Source organism: Pistacia vera, unplaced genomic scaffold (assembly GCF_008641045.1).
Source record: "Pistacia vera cultivar Batoury unplaced genomic scaffold, PisVer_v2 Contig117, whole genome shotgun sequence".
NCBI classification, from domain to species: domain Eukaryota; kingdom Viridiplantae; phylum Streptophyta; class Magnoliopsida; order Sapindales; family Anacardiaceae; genus Pistacia; species Pistacia vera.
In genome coordinates this window covers 2,003,309-2,020,054 of record NW_022195215.1, presented here as the reverse complement: position 1 = coordinate 2,020,054, position 16,746 = coordinate 2,003,309, and the positions used below count along the sequence as shown (strand labels likewise).

Below are 16,746 nucleotides of genomic sequence, written 5' to 3'. Positions count from 1 at the left end.
TTCATATCCATAATCCTCATATTGATTTTGAAAATGAACGTCTATCCATACAGTTCATTCAAAGCTTTTGAGATTATTTTCTGATTGTTGCCTTGTTTGTTCAGTAGTTGAAACATTATAACCCAATCAATTTCTGGAGTACTGTATCAAACAATATAAAAATTGCTCCAGGAAAATGAATAGACATCTGGTAACAAATAAACATGTTGATTGAAAAAGTGTTAACAAATTTTTGGATAAGGGATACGAAACGGTAGCAAACTGTTTGCACCACATTAAAGAAAAGCGTAATAAATAGTTAACAATGGTTCGACAAGCGGGTTTCCAAAACATGTTGAAAGTTTTAAATTTACCAAGTGAATTAAAACTTAAGCGGAAATAGTTGCTATGTTGATTTTAAGAGTCCATTAAACGTAAACATAAACCAAAGTAAAACACACAAGATTTTTACATGGTTTGGCAAAATGCCTACATCCATGGGACTAAGTCCAGAATGAAGCTAATCCACTAGGCTTACTTTACAGTTTAATTACAAAGTCAGAGATTAAGCCTCAATTGCCAAAACACTCATGTTTTGTAATGCTTCAATATCTACCCTTTGGTTAAATAATGTACAACCAAAGCTAGCTACAAAAACATCCAACCAACTGGTCAGCCTTGAGCTCCTCTCAAGGTACAAAAATGAAGATGTACTTTAGTTGAAGAAGCTCAACAAGCTCTCATCAGCAACGAACAAACGATAGAGAGCAAGGACCCATTTTGGGTACTTGAAAGAATGTATTTTTAAGCTTTACCTAAGCATAGAAACCTGACAAAAAAAAAGGAAAAATTTAGAGAAATTTCAGTGTACTATTCAGAGAAATATCAGGCTTGAAGAAAAAGTGCAATGGAGAAGAGTTTATATAGGAATATAGCCGGCCAATACAAGGACAGGTGGCAAGGAAACCTTTATTGATTTAGCTTTATAAAGGTTAATTCCAATACCAAGATGTCACCTATCAAAGAGAATAAACTTTTCAGCACATTGAATATAAATTTGATAGGTGTTATGGACCACACAAATATCTCAAAAGAGAATATAACAGCTCATGCATTCTAGAAGCATAGCATGTGTAACTCAAATAAAACTATCAGATACGAGGTGATCACTCTGACTTAGAGGTGCTAACCAGATAGTATAGATAACCAACATAAGAGAAGCTGGTCACCTTAAACACGAGGTGGTCATACTAGAAGTTTAAATAAAATTGATTGTGGTAAGACAAGGTAAGGTGATCATACCAGGATTGAGAGTAACCACTCTAGGTTCATAAGTTGACAAACCCCTTTTTCAAACTTGTGAACAAAGCACAATCTATTCAAACATGAACCTGTCTAAAAAAAATCATCAATCATCCAAAGTGCAGCAAACAACAATATCTCATTAAAAGGTATAAACTATTAAAACTGAGATATGAATAAGAACAAAAATACTCCCTCTCAATTAGTATACCCCCCCTGAGTAACTAACCAAGACAAAGTTGAAATGAAACACAATAAAGACAATCAACAAACACACATGAGGGTTAGTAAAGATCATAAAGGAAATTGTTCTCTGCACATGAAAGAACAATCATTAGACATAACAATAAAGATTTCAAAAATATCAAAAATACTGTGATTAGAAAACTGAACATAAACAAGTGAAACTTTAAAAAGTTCTAAACCAAAAACAAAACAAAAATTTAGAAATTAAAAAGTTCAGCTCAGGAGAGTAGGCAAGTGATCACTTCAAGACTCAAAGTGACCACCACATCACATGTAGAGGCAGGGAGTTTTTTTAGACAACTTTTAGGTTTTTACTCCCCCTCTTTGTTCATAATTCTTCATCCCTTGTGCTTGTTTGATCTTCTGATAGGGAGATGTCTTCTAGAAGTTGATTTTTGCATTTCTTTGCTGGGGCAGACACTTGAGGTTGAGTTGGATGAGTTGCGGCAATGTCAACAACAGGAGGAGGTGCAACTGGGGTGGTCACATAAGTTAGTACTTCTTCATTGAATTTGACGCACTCTTGATGTCAGAGATTGAAGAATCTCGATGCTCCATGATAACGAACACTCAAGGAACAAACCTTTTACAGTGAAAATCAATGAGAGAAAAACTGTAAGGCGGCAAAAAAGATTCAAATGTGAGAAACTTGAGGTCGCGACCTTTTAAATGTGAACCCTAGAAAAATTAGCAAATTTAAAGAAAGTTGTCACTTAAAGACGCAGTGATCACTTTGAATACAAGGTGAACACTTTAGCATCACCAATGTCAAGGTAATGACCTCACTCGAGAAGTGAGCACATACAACAAGAAGATTAGCAACAATAACCATCTGGCGGTGACACAAAAGTCAAAGTAAGCATTATAGAAATAGCTTAGCCAAAATAAAGACCGAAGAAGGTAAAGTGATCACCGTGAACTAGCAGATTAGCACATGAAACCTTAAGATGGTGACTTATGTGCAAAGACAGTAGACAAGAAACAATTTAAACAACCAAAAAAAAAAAAAAAAAAAAAAAAAAAAAAAAAAAAAAAAAAAAAAAAAAAAAAAAGATAGGTATGAGTTCAATCCAAATTATCGCAAGATTTAAGAAGACAAGTGATATTGATCTGATTTAAAAATCACAAGAATCATTTCTCAACCTATGAATGAAATGCATAAGGAGTATCTCATCAAAGAAAAATCACAACTCAAAGTGATCACTCCTTTAATTCAAAAAATGAGCAATAAAGACAAACATTCTTAATCGTACGTGTGTGAAGTGTCCTCAAGGGGGTGAGTTTGACTCATTGGTCAATTGAAAAGAAAACAACTCCCCCTTCCCTCATGCTTTTTTTCATTTGAATCAATCTTTTTCTTTCGAATTTAGTCTCACCATTTTGGCTTTTTTTCATAGAAAAGAGATTTATAGGCAAAACTCTCAAGAGGTAACCAAGTGTAGCTTTCACACTTGCAAGTAGGTAGCCCTCTACATGGTAGATTTTCTAAGGACATGTGGGTCTCTACATCCTAGAAAATTACTCTAATATGACTTTCACACTACATATAAGGTAGCTCTTTCACATGGTGACAAGAAATATGCATTAAGAACTCAAAAAATGAAAGAAAGTTGTTAAACTTCTTAAGGTAAAAATCAAAGCGGACACATCACTTATCACACATATTTCAAAGATAGAAACAAATCTTTTAAGACTCGACACAAATCATATAGTCTTGTATTTATAAAAGCAAGGAAAATATGTTCTCATGACTTATTTAAAAATAAACTCTACTCAAGGTGAGTTAGTCCTACGGACTTTCTCAAATTCACAAAAGTTTGAAAGTCTAGAGCCTTTGTAAATGAATCAGCAAAAGTTGAGATTCAGTGTTCACGTGAGCTAGGGTGATAACCTTATCTTCAACTAAGTCTCTAATGAAATGATGCCTAATATCAATGTGCTTGGTTCTAGAGTGTTGAACTGGATTCTTTGAGATGTTAATTGCACTTGTATTATCACAGAAAATAGTAACACATTTTGATCAAAACCATAGTCACTCAAAATTTGTTTAATCCATAAAACTTGTGTACAGCAACTTCCTGCAGCAATGTATTATGCCTCGACTATTTAGAGAAATGGAGTTTTTTTTCTTGTTGTACCAAGTTACCATGTTGTTTCCAAGAAAAAAGCATCCTCCAAAAGTACTTTTTCTGTCATCCAAGCTACCAGCCCAACCAGCATCACTAAAACCAACCAAGGTAGTATTAGTGTTGTATGCAAACCATAATCCAAAGTCAATTGTTCTTGAAACACATTTCATGATTCTCTTCATTGCAGTAAGATGAAGTTCAGTAGGATCAGTTTGAAATCTTGCACAAACACCTACACTGAAGCACAAGTTAGACCTACTTGCAGTTAAATACAAGAAGCTACCTATCATACTTCTAAACAATTTGTTATCTACCTTTTTTCCATTCATATCCTTAGACAATTTTAAGGTAGAACTCATAGGTGTTTTAGCATGTTTTGCACTTTTAAGATTGAAATGTTTAAGCATGTTCTTTGCATATTTTGATTGTGATACAAACAAATCACTATCAAATTGCTTAATTTGAAGATCTAAGAACATGTTTAATTCTCCTACCATGCTCATTTCAAACTCTTCTTTCATTAAGTTTATGAACTCTTTCAGTTGAGTGTGAGAAGTGGAACCAAAAATTATGTCATCAACATAAATTTGAGCACAAAAAAACTCACCATTATCATGCTTAATAAAAAGAGTTTTATCAGCATTACCTCTTCCAAATTTGTAATAAAGTAAAAACGATGTGAGTCTTTCATACCATGCTCTTGGAGCTTGTTTCAGTCCATACAGTGCTTTCTTTAGTTATAACACATGATCTGGTTTGTACGGATCCTGAAATCCAACCGGTTGCTCTACATAAACTTCTTCCATAAGTATGCCATTCAAAAATGCAATTTTCACATCCATTTGGTAGAGTTTCAACTTTAAGCAACAAGCAACTCCCAAAAGCAATCAAATTGATTCCAACCTTGCCATCGGAGCAAAAGTCTCATCAAAATTGTAATAACTGCTTTCTACTAGTATACTTTAGAATATATACAATAAAAACATACATAATTAGTATATGAAAATAGTTGGGCCCAAATTTTTCTTTACTTACAAAACATAATTCTTTACATATATCAAAATAACAAGTACAAAAACTTAGCGACAGTGGACAGTAATGCCAATCCTCCCCGCTTGTTGACGTCCTTCCGACCGCTGCTCACCTATTTCCTACAAAAATATGGAAAAACAATGGAGTGAGCATAAAAATGCTCAGTAAGTAAATCCCTTAACTCTTTTCCTTCTTAGGTTCTTTCCTTACTTAATTCCTTCTCTTTTTTTTCTTTGTTTCTTNGTGAGATTACGTTTAAATATGTGCTCGCATATATTTAAATAAATTATCATTATTGTTAAATGTTAATATATATATTAAATATATATTAATTGATTTTAATCAAGATAATGAAAAACAAAATTAAAATATCTAAATGGGAGTGTTTGGAAACAGGGGGTGTTTGGGTTGGAGCCCAAGCCTATTCCATAAGGGAATAGGGCAATTAAAATTACACTATAAAAGTAAAAGTTTAATTGAGAGATATGAGATTCATTCATTTTCATTTTTCAAAGAAATGAGAAAAAGCTACAGCACCCAAAACACTCTCTCACGCCAGATTTGGGTTTTGGTTTTAAATCAAATACTCTTCATTTCTTCTTTTTTCTTAAGGCTAAAGAGGATCTAGCAAATCCCTTTTTAGTTCCTTGAGATTATCTTCGTGTGGACTACATTGGTTCAATCCTACACTTGGGTCGGTAGCAAAATACGTTCAGAGACAAAGTTGGAGGAGCCTCCAAACGTGCGTATGATTTCTTAAACTCTAAACTAATTTTCTGCAGATTCTTATTTTGATATAAGCTGTAAATTTGTGCTCTGATCTTGGTTCTATGGAACGATCCGTGTTGTTATTAATTTTTGTTTTCCGCTGCATCAATGGATTGTTTCCTAACATCAACATTACTCTTGCCATCTCTTGAAGGACTCTATTCTTTCTTTCCACAACACCATTTTGTTGTGATGTCATAGGGGTAGAAAATTCATGCCAAATGCCCTACGTATCACAGAAGTTAGAAAAATCAGAATTTTTGGGCTCTCTCTTATGATCACTTCTTATCCTTATTACTTTCTTAACACAATTGTTTTGCTCAACCCACAACCTTTTCACAAGACATTTAAATATGAAGAAGTTCTAAAACACATGAGGTAGTCAAATGAGATAAAGATTTGTGAGAGCTCTTAGTTTGCTTACCTTGTTGACAAGGTCCACATATTTTACCTTTGGGAAACACAAGTTTTGGCAATCCTTGAACGACATCCTTCTTGGAGAGTTTTACGAGATCTTTGAAGTTCATATGTCCAGTTTCTTGTGCCAAAGGTCAACACAATTTGATTTGGTGCTTAAACAAGAAACATTGTTAGATAAAAGATAGCAATTATCATTTGATATCTTTCCCTCTAGCAAAGAAGAACCATTAGCATTCAAAACTTGACACTTATATTTTTTAGAATTGAACGTCATAATCTTTGTCACAGATTTGACTAATGCTAATAAGATTTTCCTTTAGAATTTCAACATAAAACACATCATTTAACATTGGGAAACCAAGAAAAACAATAGAACATTTTCCAAGGATCTTACCCTTTTTCCCATCACCATAGGTAACATGACCTTCTTCCACATATTCAAGATTAATTAATAAGAGTTTGTTATGTGTCATGTGTCTTGAACATGCATTGTCAAAGTACCATAAATCATTTTGAAAAGCCAGCAATGAAGTATTGGCAACAAGATAATTAGCATTAAGCTTAGGTTTCCACATTTTACAGTTTTTGAAAAAAAATTTCTGACATGGTGACCCGAGAAACTGAGTTGGTGACCTTACTGAATTAAAATCATTATTTCCAATGCATCTTTTCAAATATGAAATGAGTTTAAAATAGTTTGGTCAGATATGACTTTTCTTTTGGCAAAAATGACAAATAAGAATGAAACGTTTTACCATCAAGGTCTGATCATGTGGGGCAGTAATAGTTTTCTGAATTGATTCAATGGTTTTCACAATGGTCACTCCAGGTTTGGAAGTGCTAGCACCAGGAGAAAATCCCAAACCTGTTTTATCACCAAACATCTTCCCTTGTCTAAGAACATCATCAAGCTTGTATGAACCTGCATTTAACCTTTCAACAATGGTCTTGGCCCCAGTTAGTTCATTTAAAGCTTGATTCAACAAAATTTCCTTATTGGACAAGTCAGACAACAAGACTTTCATTTTGTCATTCAAAATTTTCCTATCTTCTAACAAGTGAGATTTTTCAGGTTCAAGAGATTTAATTCTCTTTATGCCTTTTAACCAAGCCTCATACATATTGTCATAAGCCTTATGTTGCTCTTTATATACATCACTAGAGTCATCCGAGGACACACTGTCACGGTCCTCTTGGTTAGCCACAAAGGCTACGAATTGTTCATTTTCTAGTGTGTCATCACCCTCGCTCTCGGAGTCATCACTCTCACTCATGGTGGCAGCCATGGCTTTTCCCTTCTTTTTTTTTTAGAGTGTTCACACACTCAGATTGAATATGGCTATAGCCTTCAAACTCAAAACATCTGATTACTTTATTTTTCTTTTCATTTTCTCTCGAAAATCTTTTCGAGAATCCTCCTTGACAAATTAGTCAAAAAATCTTTTGACAAAGGGTTGTTTTCCCTTTTTAGCTATATTCAACTTTCTCATGTTCTTTTTTCAGGAATTTTGAGAAGTTTTTTGTGATTAAACCAAGTTCATCATCTTCATTATCACTAACATCATAGTTAACCAGAGAATCAGAAGTTACCTCATGCTTTAACGCAAGCCTTTTACCTGATTTCTTTTCCCATCGATTCGGGTTAAGGTCGAAGGTCTACAAAGATCCAGTCAATTCATCAAGTTGTACTTCATCAAGGTTGCAACATTCTTCAATAAAGGTTGCTTTGGATATAAATCTTTGAGGTAAGGATCACAACACATTCCTAACAAGTTCAACATCAGAAAAGATTTTTCCTAAAGCAAAACACTCATTAGTGATATCACACAATCTGCCATGAAAATCAGTAATGGTTTCATTATCATGCATAACAAGATTTTCATAATCCATGATTAATCTTCTTAGTCTAGTCTTTTTCACAATATTAGTTCCATGATTTTTAATTTGGAGTCTATCCCATCCATTTCACAATTTGCAATATTTTTCATTTGACCTATACTAACAGCATTAAAAATAGCATGAAGTGTTTTAGAGTTAAAATTAGATGCTTCTAACTCTTCCTTGGTCCATTTATCAAGGGACTTTCCTTGACTCCCACTTGCTTCATCAGTTTTAGGTTCCTGCCAACCAACGAAACAATTATGCCAAGCCCTCTCATCAATAGATTTCAAAAAGGCATGCATCCCAGGCCTCCAAAACATATAGTTGCTTCCTTCCAACAAGGGTGGTCATGTGGTAGACCTTCCTACACCAAAAGAACCCATTATGAACAAACTGTTAGTGTGATCACACAAGACTTCAGTGGTCACCTACAAAAAAAAAGACAAAGGTGACAAAAACAACACAGAGGCGGTCACAAAAAACAAAATCCAATACGGGGTGATCACAAAACCCCAAGGTGGTCACACAAGGTCTATAGCAAAAAAAATTGCAGAAAAACATGAAAAATAAACCAAAATGAAACAGATCAAAAAGCAGAAAAAAAACAATCAAGAAGTAAGGATCAACTTAAGTAACTTTCCAGAACAAGCTCTGATACCAATTAAAAGTTTTAATATTACCAAGTGAATTAAAACTTAAGTAGAAATGGTTACTATATTGATTTTAAAAGTTCATTAAACATAAACATAAAGCAATAAAAATAAACCCAAGTAAAACACACAAGATTTTTACATGGTTTAGCAAAATGCCTACATCTATGGGACCAAGTCCAAAATGAAGCTAATCCATTAGGTTTACTTTACAGTTCAATTACAAAGCCAAAGATTAAGCCTCAATTGCCAAAACACCCTTGTTTTGCAACGCTTTAATCTCTACCTTTTAGTTGAACAATGTACAACCATGGTGAGCTTACAAAAACACACAATCAACTCAGTCAACCTTGAGCTTCTCTCAAGGACTAGTAATGTAGACGCGCTCCAGTGAAAAAAGCTCAACAAGCTTCACACATCAACTACAAACAACATGTAATGAGCAACGATGCATTTTAGGTACTTTGAAGGAGGTATTTTAAAGCTTTACCTAAGCATAGAAACTTGACAAAAACAAAGTAAAATGTAAGAGAATTTTTAGTGTACTTCTCATAGAGATATCAGGCTTAACAAAAATTGCATTGGAGAAAAGTTTATATAATAAAACAGCTGACCAATGCAAGGATAGGTGGTAAGGAATAACTTTATTGAATTCACCCTTTAGAAAAGTTTATTCCAATATCAAGATGTAAAACCCCCCTCTAGTCAGGTATCCTCTAAATATCCCTCAATGAGAATCTTGAGGATACATGTCTGGAAAACGAGTTGTATTTAGAAAAAATATCTGTGTAAGGATAATAATAGTAATATCCAACACATGCATATAAAATGTCATGCAGGATCCAAACATATAATTTCAAAACTTTAAGAATTTATCTATAAAATACACATTCGAAACATATTTATAGGGTGGAATATTCCAAAAAGTGTTTCACAAATATTTATCATTTACATTATTTACATCAAGATAAAAACATCGAGATGACAATAAATCATCTCCCCTCACGTGTAGCCCCGCTGTCTCTAGCATCCTTTGCTTCTGGTCTACCTGTAAAGCAATCAACAATAAAAGGGTGAGCGCTAATCGCTCAGTAAGGAATGATCCATTTCATTCTAAATGTGCTATTTGATCTTTATTTAAACATATTTGGTAACACATCACTTATCTTTTACATCTAGGGATGCTTCCCCTTTTACTTTATATATATATATATATTTCTTCTATTTCATATGTCTTTCATCATTTTATCCCATGGCTATATAACATCAATGTGTACACATACAAATAAGTATGTAAACATAGTACACACACATCACATGTCATGACATAACATCTAAAATCATCTAACATGAGCATAAATCATCGCATAACGTAAATAACATCATAACTCATGTAATGCTACTAAACGCATATGAACCATTTAATGTCTAGCCGATCGGACTTTTCTTAGCATCTTAAAGGCAATTCATATCATCTAGACAAATTCATCTAGAGCTCATATCATTGGGAGGCGTGCTTACACGTTATTTAGCATCTAAAGCATATATTCATCTTTCCTCAACCTGTATACGAGGAATAGCTTACGTGTTTCCCATCATGTCTATATGAATCTCTAACATCTTATGGCATGTAAATACATATTTTGGTGAGCTTAATACTTTTAATTCATCTATGGATATCAATCCAGTTACATTACCTCTTGCTCACATACATCATCTTAAAACATTATATTACATTGCCTCTTCATGCCATTTCATAACATTAATCATGCATTGACATCATGACACCTGTATATCTTTCAAAGATCATCTAACTAATGGGTAAACATAGTACATGGCATAATTACAATAATACATAATAATCAATTAACGCCATTAAATGCAATGAAGCCTACTCATCCTTGACTTTTTCATGCTTATCCATAGGCAAAATGACCATGTGCCCCTAATGCGTTCTATGGAAATTGATTCATACTGTTCCAAATGAATCGACTATTTTGCCGTTAGTTATGTTTTATGCTTTTTACATAAAATTAACATCTAAAGGACTATTTTGAGTTAGGAACATACCTTTGATATCTTGGGTATTACATTTCCTCCCCCCTTACAATAATTTCGTCCTCGAAATTATAGAAACAGCTCCGGGTATCGACTTCTCATATCTTGCTCCATTTCCCAAGTAGCTTCTTCTATCTTGTGATTCCTCCAAAGTACTTTAACTAGTGGAATTTGCTTGTTTCTGAGCTCTTTTACCTTTCTGTCAAGGATTTGAACTGGGCGTTCCTCATAAGCCAAATTATCCTGTAATTCCACTTCCTCCATCTGAAGCACATGTGAAGGATCACTAACATACTTACGCAACAAAGAGACATGGAAAACATTATGGACTCTTTCCATGCTCATTGGCAGCGCAAGTCTATAAGCTACTTGGCCTACCCTTTCCAATACTTCAAAGGGTCCAATGTAACATGGAGCGAGCTTGCCTTTCTTTCCAAATCTCATAATATGTTTATAAGGCACAACTTTTACAAAAACTTTATCACCCACTTGGAATTCCACTTCTTTTCTTTTTAGGTCGGCATAGATCTTTTGTCGATCTTGAGCTTGCTTCATTCTTTCTCTAATAAGCTTAACATCTTCAATCATTTTTTGGGTCATCTCTGGTCCAACTGCTTGAATCAAGGAGTCTTTTTCTCCAATATCATCCCAGTACAAAGGGGATCTGCACCTTCTTCCATATAATGCTTCATATGGAGCCATTCGGATAGTGGATTGGTAGCTGTTATTATAGGCAAATTCTATTAGTGGAAGTACATCACTCCATTTTGCCTTGTGATCCATACAACAAGCTCTCAGCATGTCTTCAATCACCTAATTGGTCCTTTCAGTTTGGCCATCAGTTTAAGGATGATAAGCCATACTGAAGGCTAACTTTGTACCCAATGCTCTCTGCATTCCAACCCAGAAAGCTGATATGAACCTGGTATCTCTGTCAGATACGATCGTCTTAGGTACTCCATGTAATCTCACAATCTCTCTGACATATAATTGCCCCAATTGAAATACATCTATCTTATCTGTCATAGGTAGAAAATAAGCTGTCTTAGTCAATCTATCAACCACCACCTAGATTGCATTATATCCTTGCTGAACTTTAGGAAGTCCCATAATGAAGTACATTGAGATATCCTCCTATTTTCATTTAGGAATCTCTAAGGGTTGGAGTAATCCTGATGGTCTCTGATGCTCTGCCTTTACTTGTTGACATGTTAAACATCTGGCAACATAATCGGCAATGTCGTTTTTCATACCTGACCACCAATAACTTTTCTTCACATCTTGATACATTTTTACACTCCCAGGGTGGGCTGTATAAAGTGTATTGTGTGCCTCACTAAGGATTTTATTCCTTAGTTCATCATCTTGAGGTACACATATTCTATCTCTAAACATCAGTGCCCCATTGACTATTTTAAAGTCTGTCTCTTTACCCTCTATTATCCGTTGGCAGATCACCTTGCAGGTATCATCTTTACCTTGTTTCATCTTGATCTCCTCCACCAAAGTGGGTTTGATCTCCATTTGGGCCAATCCTCCTTTGATCACAATTTCAATTCCTTCTTGGAGGATCTCCTGCTGTAATTGTCCCTGTACAGTGATTTGAGATAAAGAGACTTTTCTACTAAGGGCATCTGCTACTGCATTAGCTTTCCCTGGATGGTATCTGATGTCACAGTCATAGTCTGTCACCAATTCTAACCATCTCCTCTGTCTCATATTCAACTCTTTCTGAGTGAAGAAATACTTCAAACTCTTATGGTCAGTGTATATGTTGCATTTCACTCCATACAAGTAGTGTCGCCATATCTTCAGAGCAAAAACCACTGCTGCTAATTCCAAGTCATTCAACTCTTTCTGAGTGAAGAAATACTTCAAACTCTTATGGTCAGTGTATATGTTCCATTTCACTCCATATAAGTAGTGTCGCCATATCTTCAGAGCAAAAACCACTGCTACTAATTCCAAGTCATGGGTAGGATATTTGCTCTCATAGTCTTTCAGTTGTCTAGAGGCATAAGCAATGACTTTCCCTTGCTGCATCAACACTGCTCCCAAACCATTGTGAGAGGCATCAACGTAAATATCATAATCAATGCCTACTTCTGACAATGTAAGAATTGGAGCTGTAGTTAATCTTTTCTTCAGCTCTTGAAAGCTTTGCTCGCATGCCTCTGTCCATTGAAATGGTGTTTATTGATGATATCCTAGTTTATTCCAAGACTTTAGAAAAACATGCCGAGCACTTAAGATTTGTGTTACAAAGATTAAGAGAGAAATAGTTGTATGCCAAATTTTCAAAATGTGAGTTTTGGTTGGATCGAGTTACCTTTTTGGGTCATGTGATCTCTAAAGACAGTGCATCAGTGGATCCTAGTAAAGTAGAGGCGGTGCTCGAGTGGCAGAGGCCAAAGACAATGAAAGAAGTTAGAAGTTTACTGGGCTTACGCGGATACGAGGATATGCTTACACATTTCCCATCATGTCTATATGAATCTCTAACATCTTATGGCATGTAAATACATATTTTGGTGAGCTTAATACTTTTAATTCATCTATGGATTATCAATCCATTTACATTACCTCTTGCTCACATACATCATCTTAAAACATGTATTACATTGCATCTTCATGCCATTTCATAACATTAATCATGTATTGACATCATGACCATGTATATCTTTCAAAGATCATCTAACTAATGGGTAAACATTAGTACATGGCATAATTACAATAATACATTAATAATCAATTCATAATCATAAGAATTGATTATGTTAAATCTTAAACTTTAATAACCAGTTTATGCTTCAGGCCATTTTCCATCCTTTTCTCAAACGAATTGGCTCTTGGCATAAACATAAAAGTTATAGGTCTGTGTCTTAGCTTTCTAATGCTTCAAGAATCATCTCATTTCGATTTTTATAACTCAAGTTATGGTCGAAATACAGAAGCAGGGTTACCAAAACCCCTAAGCCCATTAAATCCGAATTTTCATATTAACTATGCCACATCAATTCCTATTGACATTAACCAATAGGTTAACTTGTGGATCAAATAAACCTCCCCTTAATAGTCTTTAACATCTTAAAGGAAGTGTAAAATCTCATTTCCATAATCATCCATTATTGCTATAACATTGTGAGCTAATGCAAACAACACATCAACACTTCTAATAGCAACCATTCAACACCATGTGGCCTCCAATACTACAATTTTTGCCACAATCAGTATCCACACTTCATTTTCTTCAATCAAACATAACAACTCATAAAACATAAAGAGCAATAACTTCATGTATAATGAATTCAAGGCAATAAGTAGAATAAATGAGTTCAACTACACTTGCCATCAACTAATTCTATGCCTTAAAGCCTTAATTTAAGGTTTCATAAAAATCTACAAACCCTAGCATAAACCCTAAAGTCATGGGAGGTTCTTCCTTACCTTTTTAAAGACTTCCTCCAACAAATCCTTTGCCTTTGACTTCTTTTACACCTTAATCCTACATATATAACATTATACCTCAACATCTACCTCAAATCTTCAAATCACATCAAAACTAAAGTTTTTAATCCTTACCTTAAACCCTTCTAATTGAAGATCCAAGGCTCCTATCTTGTTCTCCTTGAAAAATTATGCAAAACTCCTTGAAAACCTAGAGAAAGAAAGCTTGTTTCATGGAAGATTTGAGAGAAAATGGAAGAAATGTTGAAGAAAGGCTCTCTCCTTTGGCTTGAACGAATTTCATCTCATNTCTACCATTCTAAGGACATATATCAATACATATTGCAATAATAATGATTTACGCGATATAGAATAAAATGCCTTTTATTGATTAATGAACATTATTACAAAGAGTCAATTCTACAATAATTGATTGGCTCTAGGGCATCTACTCTAACACCTCCAACTGCAGGCACTGAAGTTACAGAACTAATAGGACAATCTCTAGCAATATGACCTAACTAGGGGCATCTAAAACAAACATTGGTCCCCACTAGACATTCACCCCTATGTCTCCTTCGACATTTCTTACAATAACTAATCTCTCATTTCCTCTATTGGCCCTTTTTCTTGATGACCTTCCTGTTGGCTTTAGGTGGGACTCCTTTCTTGCCTTTACCCTTATCGTCTTTGCCAACAACTTGTTCTACACTACTAGACTGGCCAAGCTAGAGAGGACTACTTGCCATTATTGGGGGAAGAGCTAATCTGGTCTCTTTCCTTAAGTACACCTTTGCTCTGATGGCTTTGGAGAGTGCTTTACTATATGTTTGGGAAGGCTGATGACTTGACATAACATCTCCGGCGATAGTAGTATGAAGTCCACCCACAAATCTCTCCAATCGGGTCTGTGGTGTACTGACCAGTGTCGGTGCAAACTTAGCCAAAGAGTTGAACTTGATTGAATACTCTTTGACCATCATATTTCCTTGTTGCAGACTAATAAACTCTTGTAGTTTAGAGGACATCATGTCTGCTGTTCGGTACTGTTCCTCAAACAATTCCTTGAACCCTGACCAAGTGAGAGTGGTGGTATCTTGAGTCTGCTCCATAAGCTCCCACCATGTCATAGCATCTCCTCTCAATAAGTACGTAGCATACCGGATCTTCTCTTGATCTGTCATAGGAAATAGAGCAGTAGCTTTCTCTACCAACTTGATCCATTGCTCTACTACTACTAGATCATTAGTGCCGCTAAATTCTGGAGGCTGATGTTTACTTGAGAGGCCATAAATCGGTTCTATCTACTTTAGAGCAACCATTGGTTCTTGAGTACTCGTCCCTATTGCTTGACTTGGTACCACATTGGTTGTTACTGTTGTCACCGGAGTCCCTGTACTTTTTGGCGGGGTTCTCCTTAAAGCTCTATTAATAGCCTCCTGGATCATACGCTCCAATGTTGCAACATCTAAACCCGGAGCGCTTGAAGTAGCAGTTGTTGGGTTAGAAGTTTTAGGTGCAGTTGGAACATCTTGTGCATTCGAAGCATCACTGCGACCTGGATCCGTTCTCCTGGTTTTCCTCATATTTATTCCTTATCACAGTCACACATATAACGTTAATTATCTAATCAATCCTTACATAAAATCACGTAAACATACTTACAGCGATTGGACAACTTGAGCAGCGGAACTTTACATGAGGGATACGATCATCAACTCTCATAAATGCATGACTCCGTAATAGAAAACATCTTAAAACACCCCTTTTTAAAGTAACAAAATACTTGCTCTGATACCAAATGTAAAACCCCCCTCCAGTCAGGTATCATCTGAATATCCCTCAATAAGAATCCTGAGGATACATGTCTGGAGAACGAGTTGTATTTAGAAAAAACCTGTGTAAAGATAATAATAACAATATCCAAAATATGCATATAAGATGTCACGCAGGATCCAAACTTATAATTTCAGAAAACTTTAAGAATTTATCCAGAAATTAAATCAAAACATATTTATAGGGTGGAAGCTTCCGAAGGTGTTTCACAAACATTTATCATTTACATTATCTACATCAAGATAAAAACATCAAGATGACAAGAAATCATCTCCCGTCACGTGTAGCCCCGCTGTCTCTAGCATCCTTTGCTTTTGGTCCACCTGCAAAGCAATCAACAATCAAAGGGTGAGCGCTAATCACTCAATAAGGAATGATCCATTTCATTTTAAATGTGTTATTTGACCCTCATTTAAACATATTTGTCTTTTACATCTAGGTATGCTTCCCTTTTCTTACTAATTCATATGCTTTTCATCATTTTATCTCATGGATATATAAACATCAATGTGTACACATACAAATAAGTATGTAAACAGAGTACACACACATCATATGTCATGACATAACATCTAAAATCATCTAACATGTAGTATAAATCATCACATGATGTAAATAACATCATATCTCATGTAATGCAACTAAATGCATATGAACCATTTAACATCTACCCGATCAGACTTTTCTTAGCATCTTAAGCACTTCATATCATCTAGCCTCAAATTCATCTAGAGCTCATATCATCGGGAGGCGTGCTTATGTGTTATTTAACATCTAAGGCATATATTTATCTTATCTCTCATTTAGCCTCAAATTCATCTAGAGCTCATATCATCGGGAGGCGTGCTTACGCATTATTTAGCATCTAAAGCATATATTAATCTTTCATCAACCGGTATACGAGGATATGCTTACGCGTTTTCCATCATGTCTATATGCATCTCCATCATGTCTATTTGCATACCTAACATCTTATGTCTATTTGTATCTTACAAGCC

At 35.0% G+C, this 16,746-nt stretch overlaps 2 protein-coding genes across 2 annotated transcripts; both read right to left on the bottom strand.

Annotated features, from left to right (window-relative positions):
* Nucleotides 1–10,492: 10,492 nt before the first annotated feature.
* Nucleotides 10,493–11,020, bottom strand: LOC116106639. The gene has a single exon (XM_031392997.1). It carries the CDS (start codon nt 11,018–11,020, stop codon nt 10,535–10,537), a length of 486 nt encoding a protein of 161 aa, XP_031248857.1. The 3' UTR covers nt 10,493–10,534.
* A 288-nt stretch (nt 11,021–11,308) lies between these two features.
* Nucleotides 11,309–15,498, bottom strand: LOC116106631. Its single transcript, XM_031392991.1, has 5 exons — nt 15,274–15,498; nt 14,655–15,180; nt 12,258–12,639; nt 11,944–12,131; nt 11,309–11,484 (listed from the first exon to the last, which is right to left on the bottom strand). Exons 1-5 carry the CDS (start codon nt 15,496–15,498, stop codon nt 11,309–11,311), a joined length of 1,497 nt encoding a protein of 498 aa, XP_031248851.1.
* Nucleotides 15,499–16,746: the final 1,248 nt, after the last annotated feature.